Source organism: Marmota marmota, unplaced genomic scaffold, assembly GCF_001458135.2.
Source record: "Marmota marmota marmota unplaced genomic scaffold, marMar, whole genome shotgun sequence".
In the NCBI taxonomy this organism is placed as follows: Eukaryota; Metazoa; Chordata; class Mammalia; order Rodentia; family Sciuridae; genus Marmota; species Marmota marmota.
In genome coordinates this window covers 42,686,196-42,711,736 of record NW_026000026.1, presented here as the reverse complement: position 1 = coordinate 42,711,736, position 25,541 = coordinate 42,686,196, and the positions used below count along the sequence as shown (strand labels likewise).

General features: G+C 36.1%; 1 protein-coding gene across 9 annotated transcripts in view; it reads left to right on the top strand.

The window, feature by feature from the left end:
- Dzank1 (double zinc ribbon and ankyrin repeat domains 1) overlaps positions 1-25,541 on the top strand; it is a 79,600-nt gene that overhangs the window by 41,755 nt on the left and 12,304 nt on the right. For all 9 annotated transcript variants that reach the window (XM_015483305.2, XM_048811351.1, XM_048811350.1 and 6 more), the window contains 4 exons: positions 11,436-11,555; positions 12,581-12,745; positions 14,072-14,279; positions 22,976-23,079. In XM_015483305.2, coding sequence (XP_015338791.1) covers positions 11,436-11,555; positions 12,581-12,745; positions 14,072-14,279; positions 22,976-23,079 — 597 coding nt within the window. The remainder of the gene's footprint in view (positions 1-11,435; positions 11,556-12,580; positions 12,746-14,071; positions 14,280-22,975; positions 23,080-25,541) is intronic.

Here is a 25,541-nt window from a genome sequence, read left to right as displayed (position 1 = left end):
TTCTCATCTTAAAGAGATTCCCTGGGAAACTAGACAACATGTGATGATTAGTGTGATTAACATGATTAGCATCAAAGAGAAGTATGTTAGTTCCCTAGAGATGCCAGATCAGACCACAAACCATTTCACAGTTCTGGAGGCCAGAAGTCTGAAACTGAGGAGCAAGTCCTGGAGAAAGAACTGTTTCAGCCCTCTATCGTAGCTTCTTGTAACCTCAAGCTTCCCGACTCCTAGATACATCCCTCCAGCTCCTGCCTTTGCTGTCACATGATGTTCTCCCTGTATCCCTCCACATTGCTTCCTCTGTGTGTCTGCCTCTATGTCATGATTTCCCCTTTTTATAAGGACACTAGTCATACTGGAATAGGGCCCACATTAATGACCACATTTTAACTTGTTGACCTCTGTAAAGACACTTTCCAAATAAGGTTACATTCTGAGGTATTTAATATAAGGACCTCAACATACATTTTTCTCAAGAGGCAATGGAAGCAGTGGACAAGATACCTGTGGGGTGTGTGTGTGTGTGTGTGTGTGTGTGTGTGTGAGTGTGTGTGTGTGTGTTGCTGGGGATTGAATACTGGGCATCACAAATGCTAGACAAGTGCTCTACCACTGAGCTACATCCCCCACCCTGGTCAAGATAGCTCATGAGGTTGTAACTAATCACTTGACAGTCTTAAGACCTTGATTTGAAGGAACTTTGTTTTTAGATTTATTGAGCTAGGATTAATGTGCAATAAAATTCACCTATTTAATTGTAGAGTTTGATGGATGTTGGTAATTATATATAGTCACTTCAACTACCACCATGAGGAAGACATTGAACAGTTCATTTACCATAAAAAGTTTTATCATGCCTCTTTGGAGTTGAGGCCCACCCCCTAGTCACTAATCCCAGAAACCGCCCATTTCTTTTGACACTATAATTTTGCCTTTTATAAAAATTTGTAGTTTTTTTGTATTTAATTTCTTTCACTTAGACTGCTTTTGAGATTTGTTCATGGTGTTGCATATATTAGTATTTTAAAAAATATTTTTTAAAAATTTTGATCATTGAATAGTATTCCTCAGTATGGTTATACACTATTAATTGATTCACTCATAGGTGCTTGTGCTGTTTTCAGTTTCAGAATATTATGAATAATGCTACATTCACATAAAAGTCTTCGTGTGAACCTAGTTTTTTTTTTTCTTTTGGATAAATACCTATGAAGTATTTCATAATTTTATTAAATAATGCTTCATACTGTTGTCCAAGATGACTACACCACTTTACATTCCTCCCAGCAATATACAAAAGTTCCTTCCAGTTTCTCTGCATAAATACCAACACTTGATATTAATTGGGCATTTATTCATGATAGTCTCTTTTTAAAAAAAATTTTTTTTTAGTTGTAAATGAACACACAGTATCTTTATTTATTTTTATGTGGTGCTAAGGATCAAACCCAGTGCCTCACAGATGCTAGGCAAACACTCTGCCATTGAGCCACAACCCCAGCCCATGATAGTCCCTTTTTATCATTTTAATGTCTATAGGCTCTATAGTGATCTTCTTTCTCTCATGCCTGATATTTGTAATTTATATATGTGTGTTCTCTCTCCTTTATTATTTTTTTTTAAGAGAGAGAGAGAGAATTTTTTTTTAATGTTTATTTTTTAGTTTTCGGCAGACACGACATCTTTGTTTGTATGTAGTGCTGAGGATCAAACCTGGGCTGCACGCATGCCCGGCGAGCGCGCTACCGCTTGAGCCACATCCCCAGCCCCCTTTATTCTTTTTTTGTCTGTTTGGCTACAGATTTGTAAATTTTGTTGATTTTTTTTCCTAAGAACCAGGTTCTGGTTCATTGATTTTTCTCTGTTGTTTTGCATTCTGTTTTTCATTTTGTTTTTCTATTATTTATTTTTCTTGGGATTAATTTGTTCTTTTCTCATTTCTGAAAGTGAGAACTCAGATGATTAATTCCATATTTTTTCTCTTTTAAAACACAAGCTACAGATTTCTAAGAACTTCTCCAGCAGCATTCACAAATGTACTTATGTTGTGCTTTCACAATAATTTAGTTCAAAATTTTCTAATTTTTGTATGATTTCTTCTTTGACCTATGACTCATTTATAAGGTTATTGTTTAATTCTCAAATTAACTTTTCCTAATTATCGTACTTTATTGATGTAAAATTTAATTAAATTGTGGTCATAGAAGACATTCTATATGATTTCATTTTTTTAAATTAACGAGATTCATTTTATGGCCAGCATATGATTTAACTTGGAAAACATACAAGGTGCGCTTGAAAATAATGTGTGTCCTATCATTGTTGGGATAGTATTCTCTAATATCAATTAATTATAAGTGGATTGTTGTATAGATCTTATGTTATTTTTATACTATTGTCTAGTTCTTCTAGCGAATATTGAAAAAGGGGTATTAAAACCTTCAACTACAGGAAGCAAAAGACCTTTACACTGAAAACTGTAGAACATTGATTAAACAATTTGAAGATGACACAAATAAATGGAGAAACATCCTGTGATTGTGATTGGAAAATTTAATATTGTTAAAATGTTCATACTAAAGATTCGAGATGGCATTCAGGCATGGTGGCACATGCATATAATCCTACTGAGGCAGGAGGCTCACAAGTTTGAGCCCAACTTCAGCAACTTAGTGAGATCCTGTCTCAAAGTTAAAAATAAAATGGGTTAGGAATGTGGCTCAGTGGTTAAGGGTACCTAGGTTCAATCCCCAGTACAAAAAAAAAAAAAAAAAGATTCAAGATGGCAAATAGGGGAAAGGCTGCATTTCCGTTTGCTCTGTGACTTTGGATTCAAGCAGCTGGAGTACTTCTTACTGAGCTGCTGGGAATCTACAAGGATGCTATAAGTTCATCAGGTAGAGACTAAACCCAGCCAAGAGATAGTGCATCTTGTTCCACACACAAATTAATCATACTCAAACTTCAGCAATGCTTTAATACAAAAAACAGAAGAGACAAACTAAAAACCAGGCTCCAGCTAGGAACAACTGGGCGGGGGGTACTCAGGTCCCACTCATGGACACCTACTCAAATAGAAAAATCAGAATTAACACCAAAATTATTGATATCACACCTAAAAATTGTCTCAATCTAGATCAATCTAGGGCACTTTGGCAAAAGAAGTCTGTGCCCTAAAAAGGCTCACACATAAGAGTGGAAGAGAAATCCATCCCAACAGATGCATAAAAATCCAACACAGGAATAAGGAGATAAAGATATTGAAAAAGAACAAAACAGAAATCTTGGAAATGAGAGATGCAATAAATCAAATAAAATGTTCAGCTCAACATCTTAATAGAGTAGACCATACTGAAGACAGAATCTTAAAACTGTAAGACCAAGTGGCTGACCTTGAAGATGCAGACAGTATGAAAGAAGATAAAATAAGTAACCATGATTGGCATACAAAAGAACTCTAGGACAATAATAAATAAAATTTAAGAATCATTGGAATTGAAGAAGGTTGTGAGATGCAGGCTTGTAGCATGGATAACCTCTTCAGGGAAATAATAACAAAAATTTCCAAACCTTGAAAATGAGATGAACATCCAGATACAGAACTGCAAATAGACAAGATCAAAAAAGAACTTTTCCATGACATATTACAATTAAAATATCGAACACATAGAACAAATATAGAATTTTTTAATATTTATTTTTTAGTTGTAGGTCACAATACCTTTATTTATTTATCTTTTTTAAAAAAAAATTTTTAGATGAGTAGATCTTTATTTTATTCATTTACTTATACATGGTGCTGAGAATCAAACCCAGTGCCTCACACATGCTAGGCAAGCGCACTATCACTGAGCCCCAGCCCCAGGCCCTATTTATTTATCTTTATGTGGTGCTGAGGATCGAACCCAGGGCCTCACACGTGCTAAGCGAGCACTCTACCACTGAGCCACAACCCTAGCACAAATATAGAATTTTTAAGGTCACAATAGAAAAAAATGTCAGGCCATATTTAGTGCAAGCCAATCAGATTACTTCTGATTACTTCTCAGACAAACTAAAAAATCCGGGAGAGTTTGGAATGATGTGTTCCATGCTCTGAAAGAAATAACTGTCAACTAAGGTTGCTGTATCCATAAATTATCCTTCAGAATTGAAAAACCTTTCAAGATAAGCAGAAACTAAAGAATTTATGACCACTAAGCTGGCACTACAGACAGTACTTCATATAGAAGATATAAAAAACACCCAAGAGCTCACAAATAGACCAATATCATTTGAAGAGCAGCTAAGCAAACAAAAGGACCAAATTAAACATTAGAAATAAAGTAAAAGGAATTAAACATCTCTCTATAATAATTTTGAATGTAAATAGACTCAACTCCTAGTTAAAAGAAATAGGCTGGCAGAATTGATTTAAAAACCAGACCCAACTATATGTTGTTTGTAAGAGATTCACCTTATAGCAAAGTAATCTACAGGCTGAAAGTGAAAGGATGGAAATTGATATACCCAGGCCAACAGAGTCTAAAAACTATTCTTATATTCAACAAAGCAGACCTCAAACCAAAATTAATCTGAAGAGAGAAAAAAGATCACTTTATAACAGTAAAGAGAATTATCCAACAAGAAGATATAACAATAGTAAATATTTATGCTCCAAAACATTGGTGTACCTACGTACATAAAAGAGACATTACTTGAATTAAAGATTCATACTAAAAATGTGGATGTGTAACCGATGTGATTCTGCAATCTGTATTTGGGGTAAAAATGGGAGTTCATAACCCACTTGAATCTAATGTATGAAATATGATATGTCAAGAGCTTTGTAATGTTTTGAACAACCAATAAAAAAAAAAAAAAGATTCATACTGACCCCAGTACAATGATACCAGGTGCTTTCAACACACCTTTCTCACCAATAGATAGGTCATCCAGATATTGAACTGAGTAAAGACTCTTGAGACCTAAAAAATATTATAAACCAAAAGAACATAACAGATTCTATAGAATATTTGATGAGAGGATAGCTGAATACACTTTCTTCTCAGCTGCTCGTGGAACCTTCTCCAAAATAGGCCACATTTTAGGCCACAAAGCAACTCTTAGAAAATACCAAAAATTATATAATTTCTTGCACCTTAGTAGAATGAAAATTAGAAATCAATACAAAAAAAATCTATAGAAACTACATAAATGATACAGTATAGAGTGATAAATGCAGAGAAATGTTAAAATTTTTAAATTCTCATGAAAATAATGATACAATATACCAGAACCTCAGGGACACTCTGAAGGCAGTTTTAAGAAGAAAGTGTATAGGTATGATTGGGTACCTAAGAAAATAAAAAAGATTCCCAATAATCTAATGAGGCAACTCAAGGCCCTTGAAAAACAAGAACCAATTCCAACTCCAAAGCCAGTAAAAGGAAGGAAGTAATTAAGATTAGAGCCAAAATCAATGAAATAAGAGAATTTTTAAAGAATTACAAAGGATCAATGAAATGAAGAGTTGATTCTTCAAAAAGATAAACAAGATCAATAAGCCCTTTGTCAAACTAACAAAAAGAAAAAGACCAAAACTAATAAAATCAGAATGAAAAAGGAGATATCACCACAGGTGCCTCAGAAGTCCAGAGTGTCATGAAGGACTATTTTGAAGTATCATTAAGGACTAAAACTCCAGTAAACTGGAAAACCTAGAAGCAATGGATACATTTCTAGACATATACCGCCTGCCAAAATTGAATCCAGAGGACACAGAAAACCTAAACAGAGAAATAATTAGCAATGAGATAGAAGCAGTAATAAAATGCCATCCAATAAAGAAAAACAAAGAACAAGATGGAGTCTAAGCTGATTCTACCAAGCCTTTAAAGAAAAACTAATGCCAGTGCTCCTCAAATTATTGCCAAGAGTTAATAAATAAATGGGAGGGATAGCATCAAATTTAAAAGGTTCTACACAGAAAAGGAAACAAGAATGTGAAGAGAGAAGCTACAGAATTGCTAGCTACTCTTCTGACAGAAGATTAATATACAGACTATATAAAGAACTCAAAAAACTTAACACCAAAAACCAAATAACCCAGTTGATAAATGGACAAAGAACTAAGCAGACACTTCTTAAATAAAGAAATACAAATGGCCAACAAATATTATGAAAAAAATGTTTAACATCATCAGCAATTAGGAAAATGCAAATCAGAACTACACTGATAATAGTAGCCATCAAGAATACAAACAATAATATGCTGGAGAGGATATGGAGAAAAAGGAACACTTTTACACTATTAGTTGGATTGTAAATTAGTACAGCTACTATAGAAATCTGTAAGGATGTTCCTCAAAACACTAGGAATGGAACCACCATATGGCCAGTTATACCACTCCTCAGTATTTATCCTAAGGAATTAAAAGTCAGCATACTATAATGATATATACCCATGTTTACAACAGCACAACCCACAGTAGCCCAACTATGGAACCAGCTTAGGTAGTGTCAATGAATGAATGAATAAAGAAAAATAGTATATGATGAAGTTTTATTAAGCTATAAAGAAGAATGAAATTATGTCATTTACAGGAAAATGGATGGAACTTGAAAACATTATGTTAAGCAAAATAAGCCAAATTCAGAAAGTCAAGGACCATATGTTTTCTTTCATATGTGGAATTTAGGAACAAGGAAAAGAAAGTTTGGGGGGAATATCTTATGAGAATCAATGGGAAATCAGTAAAGGAAATGGACCAGGGGAGGGAGGAAGGAAGAGGAAGGGGAAATACTAGGGGCTGTTATTGTCCAATATGTTATAATATTGTGTGCATGTGCAAATATGTAACAAAGAATCCCACCATTATGTACAACTATAATGCATCAATAAAAAAATGTGGAAAAAATGTTCATACTACCCAGAGCAATCTACAGATTCAGTACAATTCCTATCAAAATCCCAATGACATTTTTCACAGGATTAGGCAAAACAATATTAAAATTCATGTGGAACTACAAAAGACCCAGAATAGCCAAAGCAATTTTGAGCAAAAAGATAAAAGCCTGATTTATTGCAAACCTATAGTGAATCAAAACATCATGTTATTGCCATAAAAACAGACACATTCATCAATGGAACAGAATATAAAACTCAGAAAAATAAATCATGCATTTGATTAAGTTGCTAAGAATACACATTGAGGAATGAGCAGTCTCTTCAATAAGTGGATAGCCACATGCAGAAGAATGAAGCTAGACCCTTATCTCATATATGTATAACAAATCAACTCAAAGTAGGTTAAAGACTTAAGCATAAAATTTGAAACTGAAAAACTTTTAGGAGAAAACTTCAAGACATTGGTCTGGGCAATGATTTTTTTTTTTTTTTATATGACCCCAAAGTACAGACAAAAAAAAAAAAAAAGACCAATGGGATTATATCGAACTAAGAAGCTTCTGCACTGCAAGGGAGTCAATAAGCAGAATGAAGAGACAGTCTACCAGATGGGAGAAAATATTTGCAAATCACATATCCAATAAGAAAGAGGATGATATTCAAAATATGTAAGGAACTCAAATCAATGGTAAGAAAACAAACAACCTGATTAAAAAATTGGAAAAGGACCTGGGCAGATGCTTCTCAGGAGACATACAAATGACCAACAGGCATACAAAAAAGAAATGTTCAACATCATTAATCATCAGAGAAATGTAAATTAAAACTACCACGAGATAGTTAGATAGTTCATGCCTGTTAGAACAGAGATTATTAAAAAAAAAAAAAAAAGACAAAAATTAGCAAGTATTGGCAAGGATAGGAGAAAAGGGAATCCTTGCACATTGTTGATGGAAATGTAAGTTAGTACAACTGTTATGGAAAACAGTATGGGTGGTCCTCAGAAAATTAATAAAGCTACCACATGATCCAGTAAGCCCACTGCTGGCTATTTCTCCAAAGGAAGTTAAGCCATTATGTCAAAAAGATAAATGTCTGTACTCCTGTGTTCATTCAGCCTTAGTCATAATTGCCAAGACATGGACTCAACCTCAATCTATCAGCAGATAATGAAAATGTGATATATATAAACAATGAGGTACTGTTCAGTCTTAGAACAAGAAAGAAATTCTGTCATCTACAAAAAATAGATGAACATGAAGGGCATTGTGTTAGGTGATAGAATCCAGGCACAAAAAGACACATACTGAATGATCTCAGATGTGAAGTGTAAAAACATCAAACTTGTAAGAACCAAGAATAAAATGGTTACCAGGGACTGGAAGATGTGGGTTTGGGGAGATGTTAGTCAAAGGACACAATGTTTTAGTTAGGAGGAATAAATTCAAGAGATCTATTATAGTTGTTGTAATTATGGTTAGTAACAATATATTATATATTTGGAACTTGCTAAAAGACCAAATTTTAAGTGGTCTCACCTCAAAAAAAAAAAAAAAAGGTATGTGAGGTAATACATTTTAAGTGGCTTGATTTAACCCTTCCACAATTGATATATCAAGGTATCATGTCATATACCATATATATATAATTTTAACATTTCAATTAAAAAATTTAAAAAGAGGGCTGGGGACATAGCTCAGTTGGTAGAGTGCTTGCCTTGCATGCAAGGCCCTGGGTTCAGTTCCCAGCACCAGAAAAAAGAATTAAATTTAAAAATGCTCCCATGGAAGAAAGACCTCCTCCAACTATGCTCCTGACCCAATTTTTCCATCATATACTTTGTTAGGCTGTAAGATTGGTTACAAGATTTCAATATCATATAGGTTCATTTCCCTCTCCTTTCTTCCTTTGTGATTGAGATATATATGTTATGTTTTATATATAGCATATATGTTATGTGTAACATATATGCACATATCATATATGTGTATGCATGTGTAATACCTATATACATTATAAATCCTATGAAAATGTTATGATTTCCCACCCGTACCTGTGTGTATTTGGTATGAATCTACCTGCTTCTGTTCATTCTTCAGTACCTTCATGTATTATGAGCAGATTTTATAGTTATGTGTTCTTACTCCATTATCAGAATCTATGTACTTAAAAAATATTATTTCTATTACATGTTTTGTTTTGTTTTTACAAAACTGAGGATGGTATGAGCTGGTGAGTTTTATTAGAAAACACATGTTCCCCAATCAAATCTCATGTAGTTTTAGCATAACCTTTTGTTGATAGTTGTCTGGTAATGTGGTTTCAAACAAACTTTATATCATTCTTCTATCATGAAATTATACCATATAATTTTCTAAAACACCAGATAATAATAGTGAGGTTGGGAAATTATAAAAATGGAATATACTCATGGAATCGCCCTAGGAATGATCTTGCTGATAGATTTAAATAAATTTCCAATCAAAAGATTTATTTTCTAAGACATTCTTTCCTCAGGTCTTCTGGACTTCTTATGTAAATGGAAAAATAATTTAATTTGATTTTGTTAACTATCCATGATATAATTGTTTCTGGGTCTCTTCTATCAGCAAAATTGTTTTAGAAACAAACCCAAAATTGACTTTGTTTTAAAAATTGTATTTCTACCTTAGTGGTTTATTGGAATTTAGATGTCAGAAAAAGAATATTTATTGCAGTGCCATAGAAGCAACAATGCATATTCAATCTGATAGCTTTATGTTTTTTCTTTGTTCAGCAGCATTAATACGATGTGGTAAGATAACTTTTCTTTTTTATAGCAATGTTCTATAAAAATCCACTCAAACGTAGATGCATTTCAATGAAAGGTCTGAAGCCTTTGTGTTTTGAAGCCCTGGTTGATAAGATTTACATCAAAACTTTAGCTGGGTGTGTAGTGGCACAGGCCTGTAATCCCAGTGACTCAGGAGGCTGAAACAAGAAGATCCAAAGCTTGAGGCATTTTAACATTTTAACAAGGCCCTAAGCAACTTAGGGAGAACCTATCTCAAAATTAAAAGGGCTGAGGATTTGGCTCAGTGGTTAAATGCTCCTGGATTAATTCAATCTATAGTACAACAAAACAAACAAACTAAAAAACAACCTCAACACCACAAAGATGATTGAAATGTAAGGTCTGAAGTGAAAGTTTGCAAGGCATTTCTCCTTTGATTTACATGAAGGAGTCTCTCTAAATGCATAGAAATGAGGATAAACATACATAAAAGGGTTTCTTTTCTCAGATCTCTGAGTGTTAGGGGCTGGTGTGATCTTTCTCTGGAAAAGTTTCTGTTTTAGGATAAGAGTGCCCTGAAGCGACTCAGGATCCATCTGGGCAAATAAAGTTAACTGAAATTTCTGTCTTTGAGGGAAAACTATCTTTAGAAAATATTTTCCCTGGTATGCACATTCCTAGTATTATATATGGAATATGAGGCAGCACATCTGTTTAGTTACCAATTGAATCAATTATTCATTGAGTCAATAACTATTTGAATAACTTTCATGTACCAAGGTATCAGGTATCGTGCTAGTGGGAAAAAATTGTGAAATTATTGTCCCTTCTCTTAAAAAAAAAAAAAATCAGAGTCTAATGAAAGCAAGATGGGATGGCAGGAAGATAACACAGAGAATTTGACCCTATGCTAAGCATTCTTACATATATTTATTTGCCATTAATCATCTGAAACCCCCTATAGACCTGGGAGGAAGCTGTGGTATTGATGGGGCTGGGTGAAGTCCTGGGTAAAAGTCAGATTTCAGAATCAGGTGGCCTGGTTCAAATCATGGATCTTACCTCTTTGTGCCCTAGTTTCCCATCTCTGTAAAATTGGGACGCTGATAACACCTCACAGATCACTGTGGGTTAACGGGAGAGTACAGGAGCAGTACAATGTCCACACATAGTAGGTGATCAGGTAGCTGTTCCTGTTACTATTATCCCAATTTGGGAAGTGAGAAAATCTACATGGCACAGTGAATAAGAAACAGGAGCACAAATTCCAATCTAGATCTACCTAAAAGACTCTTAGAAATTCTCATGAAATCATTCTGTCTCCTTCTCCAAAATAAAGCAATTCTTTTCAGGTGTCACATGTGGAAAATAAATCCACATCTCTCTATGGAAACCAGAAGGCCAAAGAATAGAAGATAAACCTCAGTCATGGCACCTTCGGTAGCTTAGTTCTCTGTATACACTCTCTTGGTTAATGTGACTCTGTTAAGTCAATGATGGGCTTGCTGCCTTTGATATTATAGATACTGAGGGGTATCAAGATGTGGGAGGCACCAGTTTCATCAACTTTCTGTGATCCCCAGGAAGGAATGTGTGCTTTTTGAGCTAATTTATTAGTTGGTAAAGTGCATCATAATTTTACCCTTTGGGGTAAAAAATACTCTATTTGGAGGATTTGCATTATTTGGGGGATTTATTCTTTTTGGATTGGGAGGAGGAACTGAAGAATATAGTACTGATCCTGCCTGTAAATGCTGTTTTTTTCACCAGTCGATATGCAATGGAGATAAAACTCCTCCTCCACCCACCCAGAAAGGAGACACCATTTCCTGCTTCTGTGGTCGCCAGAATGTCTGCGAGGCGTCCTTCTGTGACTGGTGTGGAGCCACAGTGGGTATTTTTAAAACTGACCTTCTTCAGGCTGAGCATCCCTCCACCAACCTAGAGAGAGCCTCTTCTCTCACAGCTTCACTTCTTTTTTTAAAATATTTTTTTAGTTACTGATGGACCTTTACTGTATTCATTTATTTTTATGTGGTGCTGAGAATTGAACCCAGTACCTCACACATGTGAGGCAAGCGTTCTACCACTGAGCCACAACCCCAGCCCAATCACTTCTTCTTTATAGCAAACTTTATATCATTCTCCCATCATGAAATTATACCATATAAATTATACATAAAAATTTTAAAGATAGAAATCAGAGATTCTCTTGTACTGAGACAGAGATTTTTTAAAAATTGGAGATACAAATAAGAGATTTTCTTATATTGAGAATTCTAATTGCCGTTTTGATTTACATTCCTTTGAGGTTAAACCTTTTGCACTCATTTACTGACCATTGACTGCTCTTTGATGAATTGTTTGTCTACCTCTTAAACAAGACATTCAAAATTATTTATGTATTTATTTAATTAAATATTGCATGTAAATAATAAAAGAGGTTGGAGTGAAGAGTTAGCTCCCTTCATATCTCAGTCTGCAGTTTCTCTCCCTACAGAATTGCTGTTATCCAGTTTCTGAGGAGTTCTTTTAGCTAGTCAGTGCACATATAACTGGTGCTTACTAAGAACACTGATCTATTCCTTTCACTTAGCAATGTATCTTGTTGGCACCTCATCATTCTTTCCAATAGCTTCATAATATTCCATTGTCTGTACATACTGTCATATATTTAGGCCATCCCCTATTGCTGGACATTTAGGTCGTTTCCAGTTATATCTTCTAAAATCATAGTGATGCAGGAGATGGCCTGGAATAGATTTCCTTGAGTACTTGTTCATCTATAGGATAAACTCTAAAAGGTAGATTTGCTAAGTCAGAGGGTATGGGCACATGCTATACCGGTGGCTAGAGGTTGTATGGTATGAGAATAAATTGTAAGTCTAATGTTGTAAAATGTTTTCTATCCCTAGCTTAGAATTCCTGCTACCCACTCTGTTTGCCCTAAATGTGGAGCCAGCAATCACCTGTCTGCCCGATTCTGTGGCTCCTGTGGAATTTATGTGAAGTCCATGGCAAGATTCAGCTGGGACAGCAGCCTAGCAACAGTTGCTGGAGAACCTCACCCTTTTTCTGAGGTAAGGCCTCTGTAGTAAGAACTGGTGAACTTCATCCTGTGAATTAACCCAGGAAAAGAGCCAGTATTAGACCTTTTACATGAACTTGTAAAGAAATGCAATCAACTAGGATTTAAGCACTCAGATGATTTGTTTAAAAATCAAAGATCAAAATATGCATTTGTTCAATGTAGATAAAGGTCTAATAGCATTTGAAAGGCAGTAGGCATAATGCCACAAGGGAGAAATGGATTTCATATACATTGGATAGAATGTACTTCTCTTGAATTTTTGTGGTAGTATTCTGAGAACCTTTCTCTCTACTTTTGTATTATATTTCAGAAAACTTACATCAAGCTTGTAAGATTGTTTTTGCCATTTATAACATCTGGGCTTTTTTTTTTGTGTGTGTGTGTGTGGTGCTAGGGATTGAACCCAGGGCCTTGTGCATGCAGGGCAAGCACTCTGTCAACTGAGCTGTATCTCCAGCCCTGCTGGGCATGTTTTGACAAAAATCTCATATGGTTATTTTCAGAAGCAATTAAGGTCTAATAACTGGTTCTTGTTAGCCTTTATGAATTTCTCTAAGCTAGGTGAATACTTTCCAGGTTTCTTCTCATCTCTTTATTTTAAAAAAACTGATAATTTTTAGAGAGAATGCACATGCACTCAGCACTTTGAATATAGTTTTAGGGAGTTCATCACCTTTGTAAGCCAGATTGAAAGATGAAAAGATCCTGGGACATCCCCCCAGCCCATTTGACACCTTTGTGTAAATGAAACAAAGATGTTCTTTTCTAAAGGCTCTTGACTACCATTAGGCATTTTCTACTTGCCCTCTACCAGAAAAATTGTTGTAATAAATATACAAATGTATGTCATCCACCAGTGAATGGTAACCTTTCTGATGCAATGACATTGTGCAGTGTACAACCTGTACAACACTGTCAGGTTCCTAAATAGGAGAGTGCATCAGAGAAAGTGTTTGTGCCCGGTAGTTGAGTGTGTCGAGATGAGTATTGAAGTCTATGTTCCATTGATTTGTAGAGCTAAGAGTATAGATATTTTTCATGCCCTTAGCAAGACAGGAAACATTCTTTAATTTCCTGAATCTGAGACAATAAATGGTCAAGGAGATTGAGTGGTTTCATGGACCAGGCTGGGAACTTCTAGAAAGACAGAAACAAGTACAATATGACAAGGGCTAGTAAAAACCCCTTAGTTCAAAAAAAGAGATACTTTTCATTTGGATGAGAATATTTTCTATAAGTAAAATGGAGATATGGATTTGATTAAATTATATTCTAATTTTTATATATATATATATGTTTTTTGCCTTGCTCATAGCACCGATCTGCCTGGCAGCCCCTAAATGTTCCTTTGCCCAGATCTGACACTGGGGCAAAGAAGGAGATGGGCACACAGACGGTTGGCCTGTTCTACCCTTCCGGTAGGCTGCTAGCAAAGAAGGAGCTGGAAATGGTTTCTCAACAGCAGAGACAAGAGAAGAGGAGCGACCACAAGCCTCCCCTCACAGCCATCAGCCCAGGAAGGGGTGAGGGGAAGCATGCTTTCTTCTGGTCAGCAGGAAACGCATTCTTTCTCTGAAAGAGTGTTTCCTCTTTTTTTTTTCCCCTCCCTTTTAGTTTATTTTCATGTATAAAAAGTAAGTTTCTTCATTCTTCTTTTTTCAAGTAATTTTTTTTGTATGAATAATATCTCTTTCTTAAACTTTGAGTACTCTTCTATTTGTAACTCATAGCCCTGTCACCCAGTTCATCACTCACATGGTACATGTAGATTCCTTCTATTGTGTTCTGTTTGTCTGCATTGTTATTGTTATCTGCCATTATCTCTTTATTTATTATGGTAAAATTTACATAATATAAAATTCACCATTTAACCATTTTAAAGTGTATAATTCAATACACAGAAGCTTATAACCAACATCATTATCTATTTCCAGAAAATTTTTATCACTCCAAAAGTAAATCCTATATTCTTTAAGTAGACACTCCCCTCATCCACTCTCCCAAGTGCCCACCAGCCATTAATCTTCTCTTTATGGATTTGTCTATTCTGGACATTTCATATAAATAGAAGCATAAATATATGGTCTCTTGTGTCTGGATTTTTTACTTACTGTAATATTTTCACAGTTCTTTTGTGTTTTGTAGCATGTTTCAGTACTCTATTTATTGTTATGACTGAATAATACTTTATCATATGGATATGACATTTTGTTTATCCATTCATTGGTTGATGGATATTTGAGTTGTTTTCACCTTTGGGCTCTTAGGACTAATGCTGCTGTGAACATTTGTTTTTCTGTGGATACAATTGTTGGGTCACATGGTAACATTATGTTGAACTTATATAGGAACTTTATAGGACAATTTTCCATCATGGCTACATGATTTTATATTCTGACCAACAGTGTGTTAAGGTTCTGTTTTTCTTTACATCTTTGTCAACACTTGTTATTATCTAACTTTTTCATTATAACCATTCTAGTGGGTAGAAAGTGATACATCATTATAATTTTTTAAAAATGGACAGCATGCCTTTATTTGTTTATTTATTTTTTAATGTGGTGCTAAGAATCGAACCCAGTGCCTCACAATGCTAGGCAATCATTCTGCCACTGAGCGCCAGCCCCATCATTATAGTTTTAATTAACATTTCCTTGAACTCAGTCTTTATTTTCCTTTCCTTTCCTTCCTTCCTTCGTTTCCATGTGTTTGTATGTGTGTGTACTGGGGATTTAACCTAGGGACACTCTTTCACTCCATTATACCCCCAACTCCTTTTTATTTTTTATTTTGAGACAAAGTCTCACTAAATTGCCAGAACTCCCCTTGAACCTGTGATCATTCTGCCTCAGTCTCCTAAGACCCTGGGAATTACAGCATGTGCCCCCCATACCCTACTCTGGATTTTGTTTTTATTGCACTGGTCTACATGTCTATCCTTATGCCAGAACCACATTATTGATTACTGTTTCTCTGTAATTACTTTTTTTTCCCTTTTTTCTTCTTTCTGCACTGTGGATTGAACCCGGGGCCTTGAATCTGCTAGGCAAGCATTCTACCTCTGAGCTACATCTCCAGCCCTTTGTTTTAAGTTTTGACATTAGGAAGTATGAGTCCTCTGACTTTGTTCTTCTTTTCAAGATTGTTTTGGCTAATCTGAGTCTTTGAGTCTTTGAGGAATAAACTTGCCATTTCTACAAAGAACCCAGCTGGAGTCCTGATAGGAATTGGTATCTTATATTGGTATCTTTTTAATTTTGTCTTCATCTCTCTCTCTTTTTTTTTTTTTTTTTTTTGTAATGGAGTTGGAACTCAGGAGCGCTTAACCACTAAGTCACATCCCCAGCCCTTTTCATATTTTATTTTGAGACAGGGTCTCACTAAGTTACTTGGGCCTTTCTAAGTTGCTGAGGCTGGCCTTGAACTTGAGATCCTCCTGCCTTAGCCTCCCAAGCAACTGGGATTACAGGTGAACACAACCACATACAGTTAATATTATGTCTTTTTTTTTTTTTTTTTTTTTTTTTTTTAAAANNCCTGCCCCCCCCCTCCCCTCCCCTCCCCTCCCCTCCTCTCTCTCTACCCCCTCCACAATATTATGTCTTTTGATTCATGAACATGGGAGGTCTTTCCACTATTTAGATCTTCTTTAATTTCCTTCAGTTTTGTTTTGTAAGTTTCAGGGTATAAGTATCATACCTCATTCGTTAACTCTTTATTCTTAAGTATTTGTTGTTTTTGATGCTATTGTAAATGGAATTGTTTTCCTAATTTCATTTTTGGATTGTTTATTGCATGAAATATAATTGATTTTTAAATTTTAATTTTATTTATATCTTCTAACCTTGCTAAACTTTTTCTTATTATTTATAATAGTTTTCAGTGAGCTCCCTAGGATTTTCTATGTCCAACATCATAGCATCTGCAGGTTGAGAGAGTTTTACTTCTTACTCTCCTAACTGGATGTTTTTTATCTAATTTTCTTACCTAATTGCCCTAGTTAAAACCTCCAGTACACTATTGGATAGAAATGGTGAGAACATAAATCCTTGTCTTATTCTTGATTTTAGGAGAAAGTGCACAGTTTTTAACTATTAAGCATGATGTTCACTATGAATTTTTCAGAGATGCCTTTTATCAGATTGAGAATTTCCCTTCCCATATCTAGATTTTTGTGTATGTGTATTTATCTGGAAAGAGTATTAGGGTTTGTCAAATGCTTTCTCTCCATCTACTTAGATTATCATAACGTTGTTTTTTATTCCATTGATACAGTGTTTTACACTGATTTAATTTCAGGTTTTACACCAAATCTTTTGTTTCTGGGATAAATCTCACTCGGTTATGATATAATTCTTTTTATATGTTTTTACATTCAGTTTGTGCTGTGTTTTTTTTTAAGAGAGAAAGAGAGAGAGGAGAGAGAGAGAGAGAATTTTTTAATATTTATTTTTCAGTTTTCGGTGGATATAACATCTTTATTTTATTTTTATGTGGTGCTGAGGATCGAACCCAGCGCCTCGCGCATGCCAGGTGGGCGCATTACCGCTTGAGCCACATCCCCAGCCCTGTGCTGTGGTTTTAATGTGTCCTCTCCAAAATTCCCATTGTGGTAGTATTAAAAAGTATGGCCTTTTGGATTAAGTTATGAGGGTTCCACCCCCAGGGATGCCTCATAAAAGGGCTGGCAGGCACTACCCCAGGCCCTTTTTGCCCCTCCATCCTTTGCCATGTGAGAACTCAGCATTTCTCCCCTCTGAAGGATACAGGGCAACGAGTCACCTATGTAGGAAATAGAGACCAACATCATCAAACACCAGACCTGCGGATTCCTTGATAATGGACTTCCAGCCTCCAAAACTATGAGAAATCCTTTCTATAGTTTGTTGATTACCCAGTCTTAGGTATTTTATTATAGCAGCACAAATGGCCTAAGATAGTTTTGCTGAATACGTTGTTGAAGACATTTGTGTCTATATTTATAGGAGATATTAAACTGTGATTTTCTTTCCTTATGATGTCTTCATCTGATTTTGGCATAAGACTAATATTGACCTTATGGAATGAGTTAGAAAGTTTCTCCTCTTTTTTGTTTTTGGTAGTGTTTATGAAGAATGGATATTAACTATTCTTTATTTTTTATAGGTCTATTCAGATTTCTGTTTCTTACTGAGTCAATGTTGGCAGTTTGTGTGTATTTCTAATATTTATCTATTTCATCTGATTTATCTTATTTAGTGGCATATAGATTCCTTCAGAATCATTTTTTTCCAGTTCTGGGGATTGAACCCAGGGCCTCCCACAAGCTTGGCAAGTACTGTACCATTGTACTATATCTTTATCCGCATAATATTTTTCATTTCAGTACAGTTGGTTGTAATGTCCCCTATTTCATTTCTGATTTTAGCAATTTGAGACATCTCTATTTTTCTTGGTCAGTCTAATAAAATTTTTTGGTCTTTTCAAGAATAAATTTTTGAAACTTCGCTGATTGTCTGTTTTTCTATTATGTATTTCACTAAATGACACTCATACATGTTAGGTAAGTGCTCTATCACAGATCCACTTTTCCAGCCCTTTTTAAAAATTTTATTTTGATACAGGGTCTCACTAAGTTGCCCAGTCTGGCCTCAAACTTATGATCCTTCTGCCTCAGTCTCCCAAGTAGCTAGGATTACAGGTGTGTGTCACCATGCCCAGCTTCTAATTTCGTCTTGTAGTATAAGAAGATGTTTTGGATGATGTCTATCTTTTAAATCAGTTGAGACTCCATATGGTCTAATATAGGGTCTATCCCAAACAATGTTTTATATGTACTTTTTTCTTTGAGTAGTTTGAATATGTAATCCCATTATCTTCTGGCCTTCATGATTTATGTTTAAAAATCTTCTGTTATTCTACTAAGGGCCCTTGTATATGATAAGTCTCTTCCTTTTCTGTTTTCAAGATCCTCTTTGACTTTGTTTTTCAATAGTTTGATAATGTTTCTTTCTGTGAATCTTTCTGGGTTTATCTCACTTGGAGTTTTTGAGTATCTCAAATGTCTGAGTTCTTGTCCATCAAATTTGGGAAGTATTTGGCCATCAGATCCTCAAATTTTTTTTTTCTGCCTCTTACTCTGCCTCCACTCTTGGGATTCTCATGGTGCATATGTTGGTGTGCTTGATAGTTTTTCATAGGTCTCAGGTTCTGTTCATTTTTCTTAATGCTTTTTTTTCTGTGTACTTTCTATTGTTTAATATCAATTGATCTATTTTTTTCCATTTGTTAATTATTACTTATGCCAGTTCAAAGCTATTGTTGAACCTCATTGGTAAATTTTTTAATTTCAGTTATTGTACTTTTCTGCTACCCAATTTCCATTAGGTTCTTTTATATAATTTCTATCTGCTTATTTATATTCTTGATTTCATGAAGCATTACTATCACACTGTAACTAATTTTACCCCAAACCAGTTCTTTTTTCCATCTGAGAATTGTGGAACCAGTAACAACAAGTCCAAGTGCTGACTAAAAGGGAAGGAAGGTTTACTCTTGTCCAAATATAGGAGAAGCAGGGAGAAAGCCTCACAGATCAGCTTCTCCACTCATTGGGAGTAAGAAGCTATAGACACAGGGTAAAAGAAATGAGGGGGAGGGATAGCCTAATCAAAGGGAGGATATCCATGTCTTTTCTGGGAATAGGTAGAAAATTTCCAGGAATTCAGGCATCATGTCTTTTTACTCCTTTTGTGGTTCTTTATGGTAGTTATCATGACAATTATCAAGAATTATGGTGCTGGGGGAGTGTCAGTTAGCATGAAGATGATATTATAATTTAGATGGAGGGTGTCTGGTGGTCACTCTGGCAGCCATCTTAGATTCAACCAGTTTTAGCCAGCTCACCTGAAGAACTGATGTCCTCAGAGATAAACTAGATTAGCATTGGGTGGAACTTCAGCTAGGTCACCTAGGCAGTACAGGAATTAGGACAGAATAACAGTACCTTCTCTTTCTTCTTTAAGCATGGTTTCCTTTTGTTCTTTGAACACATTTGTATTAGCTACTCTGAAGTTTTTGTAAAATCTCCAACATCTGGATGCTATCACAGGTAGTTTCTGTTGCCTGCTTTTTTCCTTGTGTTTGGTTTGGATTTTCCTTTTTCTTTTCATGTCTTGTAATTTTTTATTGGAACTGGACATTTTAGATAACATATGATATCAACTCACTCAATTAACCTCCCTTCCAGCCTTGTTTGTTTAATGACTAACTAGATCATTTTAGTGAACTTTATTTCACACCTATTGTATGAAGCCTCTGATGTTGGTCTTTGGAGAGGGTAAGCCCTGGCATGTACCCTTTCATTCTAGGATGATGGTGGTTTTGGCAAGGCCCTCCCTGACTATCTTTTTTCCCTGACCACACCCAGCCCATTAAGCTTCACTTACTGCTGTCTTGTTGCTGTATTGTTTATAGCTATGCTCTAGGGCATAAATTGCTCCATAGACTGATCTAATCCAATTTGGGATCCTTTTCAGGGAGTTTCCTTGGTCAGTATTTAAATATTTTTGTGTGGCCTTAGAAGATTCTTCTTAGCTGTTTATATCCCTGGTTCTAATGAATCTACCAGTCTTCTCGTAATTGCTTTTTTGCCATCCTCTGCCTTTTTTCTTTCTTTCTTTCTTTTTTTTTTTTTTTTTTTGAGATGGGTCTTGTGAAGTTGGCCTTGAACTTATGACCCTCATTTTTTTGAGAGCAGCCTTAGGATTGAAGTTTCCTACACTTTGTTGCAAATGAAGTTATTTCCTTGCTTTAGAGGCTAAGCACTCAGCAGAGAGAGTGTACCAATGTAGCTTTTGGTCAGGGGACTTACCTCTACCAAAATAGGACCTGTGATGAATGGGCCAGGAATAGGTTATCTGGACCTGTGTTCTCAGTGTTTCAGATTCAAGGCAGAGCTCCCAGCCCATGGGAGGTGAGTGGGCAGAAAGAGGGAGCCCCCATCTCTTGACTAGACTTGCCCAGAACTTAGCCTATGCAATAGGCTGTTGGGGCAGGATGAGAAATACTGAAATCCTGTCCTTCCTGAGAAGATACTGCAGGTTTGACTTGAAGCTCAGAGGGTAGGGAGCCCTGTATTCCTGGATATATGTATCTGAAGTGGAATTTCCATCAATCTCATTTAAGAGGAGGTGAAAGGGTATGGATCATGGTTCCAACACCACAAAAGTAGTGTTCTGAGTTTTAGTATATTTTCTTTGTTAACTGCTACTTCATTTGCTGTCTGCCCTTAGAACTATTTCCAGAGAATTTAAATTATGATTGTTCTTTTGTTTTGTTTTGTTTAATAGTTTGGGAAGTGAGAGCACTGAACTCAGTGAAGCTGCCATGCCAGAAACTGATCATGCCCAGCTCTCCTCTTGCTCTCTGAATCTTCCTGATTCAGTCTGATTAAGCTCTCATGAACTTGAACTTGGTATCAGTCCTGTGGGAGAGTGTCAGTGGAGATAGCCAGAATGATCACTTACATCCTCTTATCCTCCAGAGGAAGAAGCTATCTCCCTCCCTCTAGAATCTGGATTGGCTTATGACTTCCCCTGGCCAATAGGAAGTGATAGAAGAGAAACCATGACAGTTCTGGGCCTTAAGTATAAAACTTTCTACTTGTTCTCCAGGAAGCCAGCACCAAATGAGGCAAGATGATGCCACATGGAGAACAGAGGCATCCCAGTTGTGTTAATCAGCCCTGTGACCAAAATACCCACCTAGAAAAAATTAGAGGATGAAAAGTTTATTTTGGGTTAATGGTTTTCAGAGATTCATTCTATGATTGACTAACTCTATTGCTCTGGGCCTGAGGTGAGGCAGAACATCATGGCAGAAGGCCACGGCAGAGAAAATCTCAGCTCATGGCATCTAAGAAGCAGGGGGAGTGGAGAGTGAGAGAGAGGAGTCACAGACAAGATACAGTGCCCAAGGGCACACCCCAGTGACCTGCTCCCTTCAGCCACCCCTCCCTGCATAATTTACCACTGAGTAGTCCATTCAAATTATTAATGCATCAAATGGATTAATTCACTCATAGGTTAAAGCTCTCATAATCCAATCTTTTCACCTCTGAATGTTGCTACATTGCCTAATGTAAGAGCTCTTTGAGGATATTTTTAGATCTAAACTGTAACACCCACCAACAACCCAGAACAAAGATGCAGACATTTGAGTAAGCATAGACAGCAAACATGAGGCAAGACCCAGCCATCCCAGATGCCCCCTAGTCATTCTGCCATCTTAGCTGAGGTCTCATCCCAAACACCTGCTCCTTGCCCTGGGAAATAGGCCTGTAGAGAAAGTGCCACTGCATCCTCACCTGAACATGAGAAACCAGACAGCCTGGCTTATGTGAAATCTCCCAAATTTGAAGTGGTGACACCTAATTCGAATTTGTTTTAACCCTATGCCAACTAGAAAGGAACACAGGAAACTTTTAGGAATGATGCAAATGTTCTATATATGACTGGGTTGTATACATTTGCCAAACCCAAACTATACATTTTAAAAATATTTATGTTATATGTGGGATAGAAAAAAAGAAAAAGAAAAGATGCCTGTGTGACATTCAAGTATGTTCTTTTAAGATTGTATAATATTCAGCTGGGCATGGTAGTTCATGCCTGTAATCCCAGCAATTCAGGAAGCTGAAGCAGGAGGATCACAAGTTTGAAGCTAGCCTCAGCAACTTGGTGAGACCCTAAGCAACTTATAGAATTCCTGTCCCAAAATAAAAAATAAAAGAGCCTGAAGATGTAGTTCAGTTGTAAAGTGCCCCTGGATTCAATCCCTACTATGCACCCCCCTGAAAAAAAGATTCTGTAATATTCAGTGATTAATAATGTATAATAGGAAGCGAGGGAGGGATGGAACTTATTCCAGTGCATAGCTGAGGTTCAGTAAGAACAAACCATCAGGGGCTGGGATGTGGCTCAAACGGTAGCGTGCTTGCCTGGCATGCGTGCGGCCCAGGTTCGATCCTCAGCACCACATACAAAAAAAAAACAAAGATGTTGTGTCCGCCGAAAACTAAAAAATAAATATTAGAAAAAAATTAAAAAAAAAAAAAAAAGAACAAACCATCACTAAATTTGGCAAAGGAAAATAACCTCATTGAGAATATACAGTCTATATTATCATATCTCTTTCATAGAAGAAGTATCCATATGGCTGGCTTTCTCTTCTTTTTTAGGATACTGGAGAAGACAATTGGATCACATCTCTGCTCACCTCAGGTCTTATGCTCAGAACAACCCTGAATTCCGGGCCTTGATTGCAGAACCCAGGATGGGAAAGGTGGGTGAGATGAAATTTCCATTCTAGAACATCTATGGGATCAGGCTTCCTTCAGGACTTTGCCTAAAATTGCACCTTGCTTAACTCATTTTCCCTTCCTGCTTTACCTTCCACACCTTCTTACTGTTCTCCCCTATGAGCTCTGCCCTAATAAATCATGTGCACATGAAAATTGTCTCAGGGTTTCTTTCTGGGACACCTGGCTTAAGATAGTAAGACTCTGAATATCTCATGCTTAGATGACACAGGCTGTGGCAGGAATTCTAATGCCTAGAGCTAAAAGACCCAGAAAAGTTAAGTCCAGCCAGATTGTGCATGTAAATTACATACTCTTCACAATTCACAATAGCTAAACTGTTTAGCCAACCTAGATGTCCTTCAGTAGATGAATGGATTAAAAAAATGTGGCATATATACACAATGGAATTTTACTCAGCATTAAAAAAGAACAGAATCATGGCTTTTGCAGGTAAATGGATGGTGTTGGAGAAGATTATGCTAAGTGAAATCAGCCAATCCCAAAAAAACAAATGCCAAATGTTTTCTCTGATATAAGGAGGGTGACTCATAGTGGGGTAGGGAGGGAGAGCATAGGAGGAATAGATGAATTCAAGATAGGGAAGAGGGGTGGGAGAGAAAGGGAGGGGGTAGGGGAGTAACAAGGATGGTGGAATGTGATGGTCATCATTATACAAAGTACATGTATGAAGACTTGAATTGAATGTCAATATACTTTATATACAAACAGAAATACAAAAAGCATAGTATTTATGTGTATTAAGAATTGTAATGCAAAAGAAAAAAAATGTCACCTTAGATTAGATAGAGGGAAGTGAAAGGAGGGGAAGGCAGGGAATGTGGGGATAAGAAAAATAGTAGAATGAAACAGACATTATTACTGTATGTATGTATGTGACTGAATGACCAGTATGATTCTATAATATGTATACTCAGAAAAATGAGAAATTATATCCCATCTATGTATGATACACCAAAGTATATAAGTGCATTCTACTGTCATGTATAATTAATTAAAACAAATTTTAAAAAAAGAAAAAGCAAAAAAAAAATTACATGCTGTTGATATATAACAACAATAGTATCATAAGAGCAAGAGTTAACCATTTAATAGTACACTTCATATCATCATTGTGTTCCTCAGTCCTTGTAACAAACCTGCGAGGGAGGAATCTTACTTTTGAGGTAATTATTTTTAAATGACCACAGATTCTTTGACAGTCTTCCCTTCAAGCACACATCCTTTGAATCTGAGTGAGCTGGTGACTGTTAAACTAATAGACTAGGGTAGAAGTGACTCTAAGGCTTGGTATTGTAAGAGCATGTGGCTTCCTTTTGTTTGTCACATCCACCTCTTAGACTCCTTCAGTGTGAGAAACCCATGCCACATAGAGTAGCCACATGTAAGTGGGCCAATCTACTGCCCCAGAGTCCTCAAGTCATCCCAGGTCAGGAGCCAAGCCAATAAGTGGCCAGACTAGATGATCATTTATATCTTCCTAGCTGAGGCCTCAGGTGGAACAGAGAGAAGCTATCTCTGCTATGCCCTGTCTGAATCCATGAATATTATAAAGTGGTGGTTGTTGAATAGCACTAAATTTGGGGTAGCTTATAATACTGTGATGAGTACCCAGGACAAGCCTTATGTGACACCTAGGATAACTAAGGCTCAGAGTGTTTTGATGATTATCCAAGACCGCCCTGCTGGGTCTCGGGGCATTAAGGTTTGAAATAGGTGTGTCAGATCCCATGCCTCATCCCTTTCTTTGGCATTAGATCACTGTTATAGAGAAAATTCAGTGCAAGGACATTTCCTCTATTAATCACAAAATTAGAAAGAGTCTTTTCAAATCAGACTGTCTACTTCTTTGCTAGCAAATATGCCAACATTGAAACTGTCTCACTTTCAAGTGTTGCTCAATTTCCTTTGATAAGCTGTTTTGGTAGTTTATAACTTCTTTAGCCTAACTAATCCAGAGGTCTGCAAACTTGTCCCAGGGAACAGATGTAGCCTGCTATACAATTTTACAAATGAAATTTTATTGGATAAGAGTTATATCCATTCATTTACATATTATCTAGCTACTTTGTACTGAAACAGCAATGTTAAGTATTCATGACAGAGAATGTATGACCCACAAGAAGACCTTGAAATATTTAGTATTTGACCCTTTCTAAAAACTTCTGATGCCCCATTTGAATCTAAATTTGTTCCATTGCTTATAAAGAAAGCTGCTGAATTGTGATACTTGTCCATTACTTGTCAAGGCCTGCTTCCCCTCTGGCCACCTGTTAAACTTTTCCAAGGTGATGATATCCACAGTATGGATATCCAAAATATGTCTCTTGAAGAAAATATAAATTTGGATCTTGCTTTCTTTTTTAAAAATTATTCTACAGTATAATACATTTTTACATATTGTCACAAATTTAGCACAAATTCT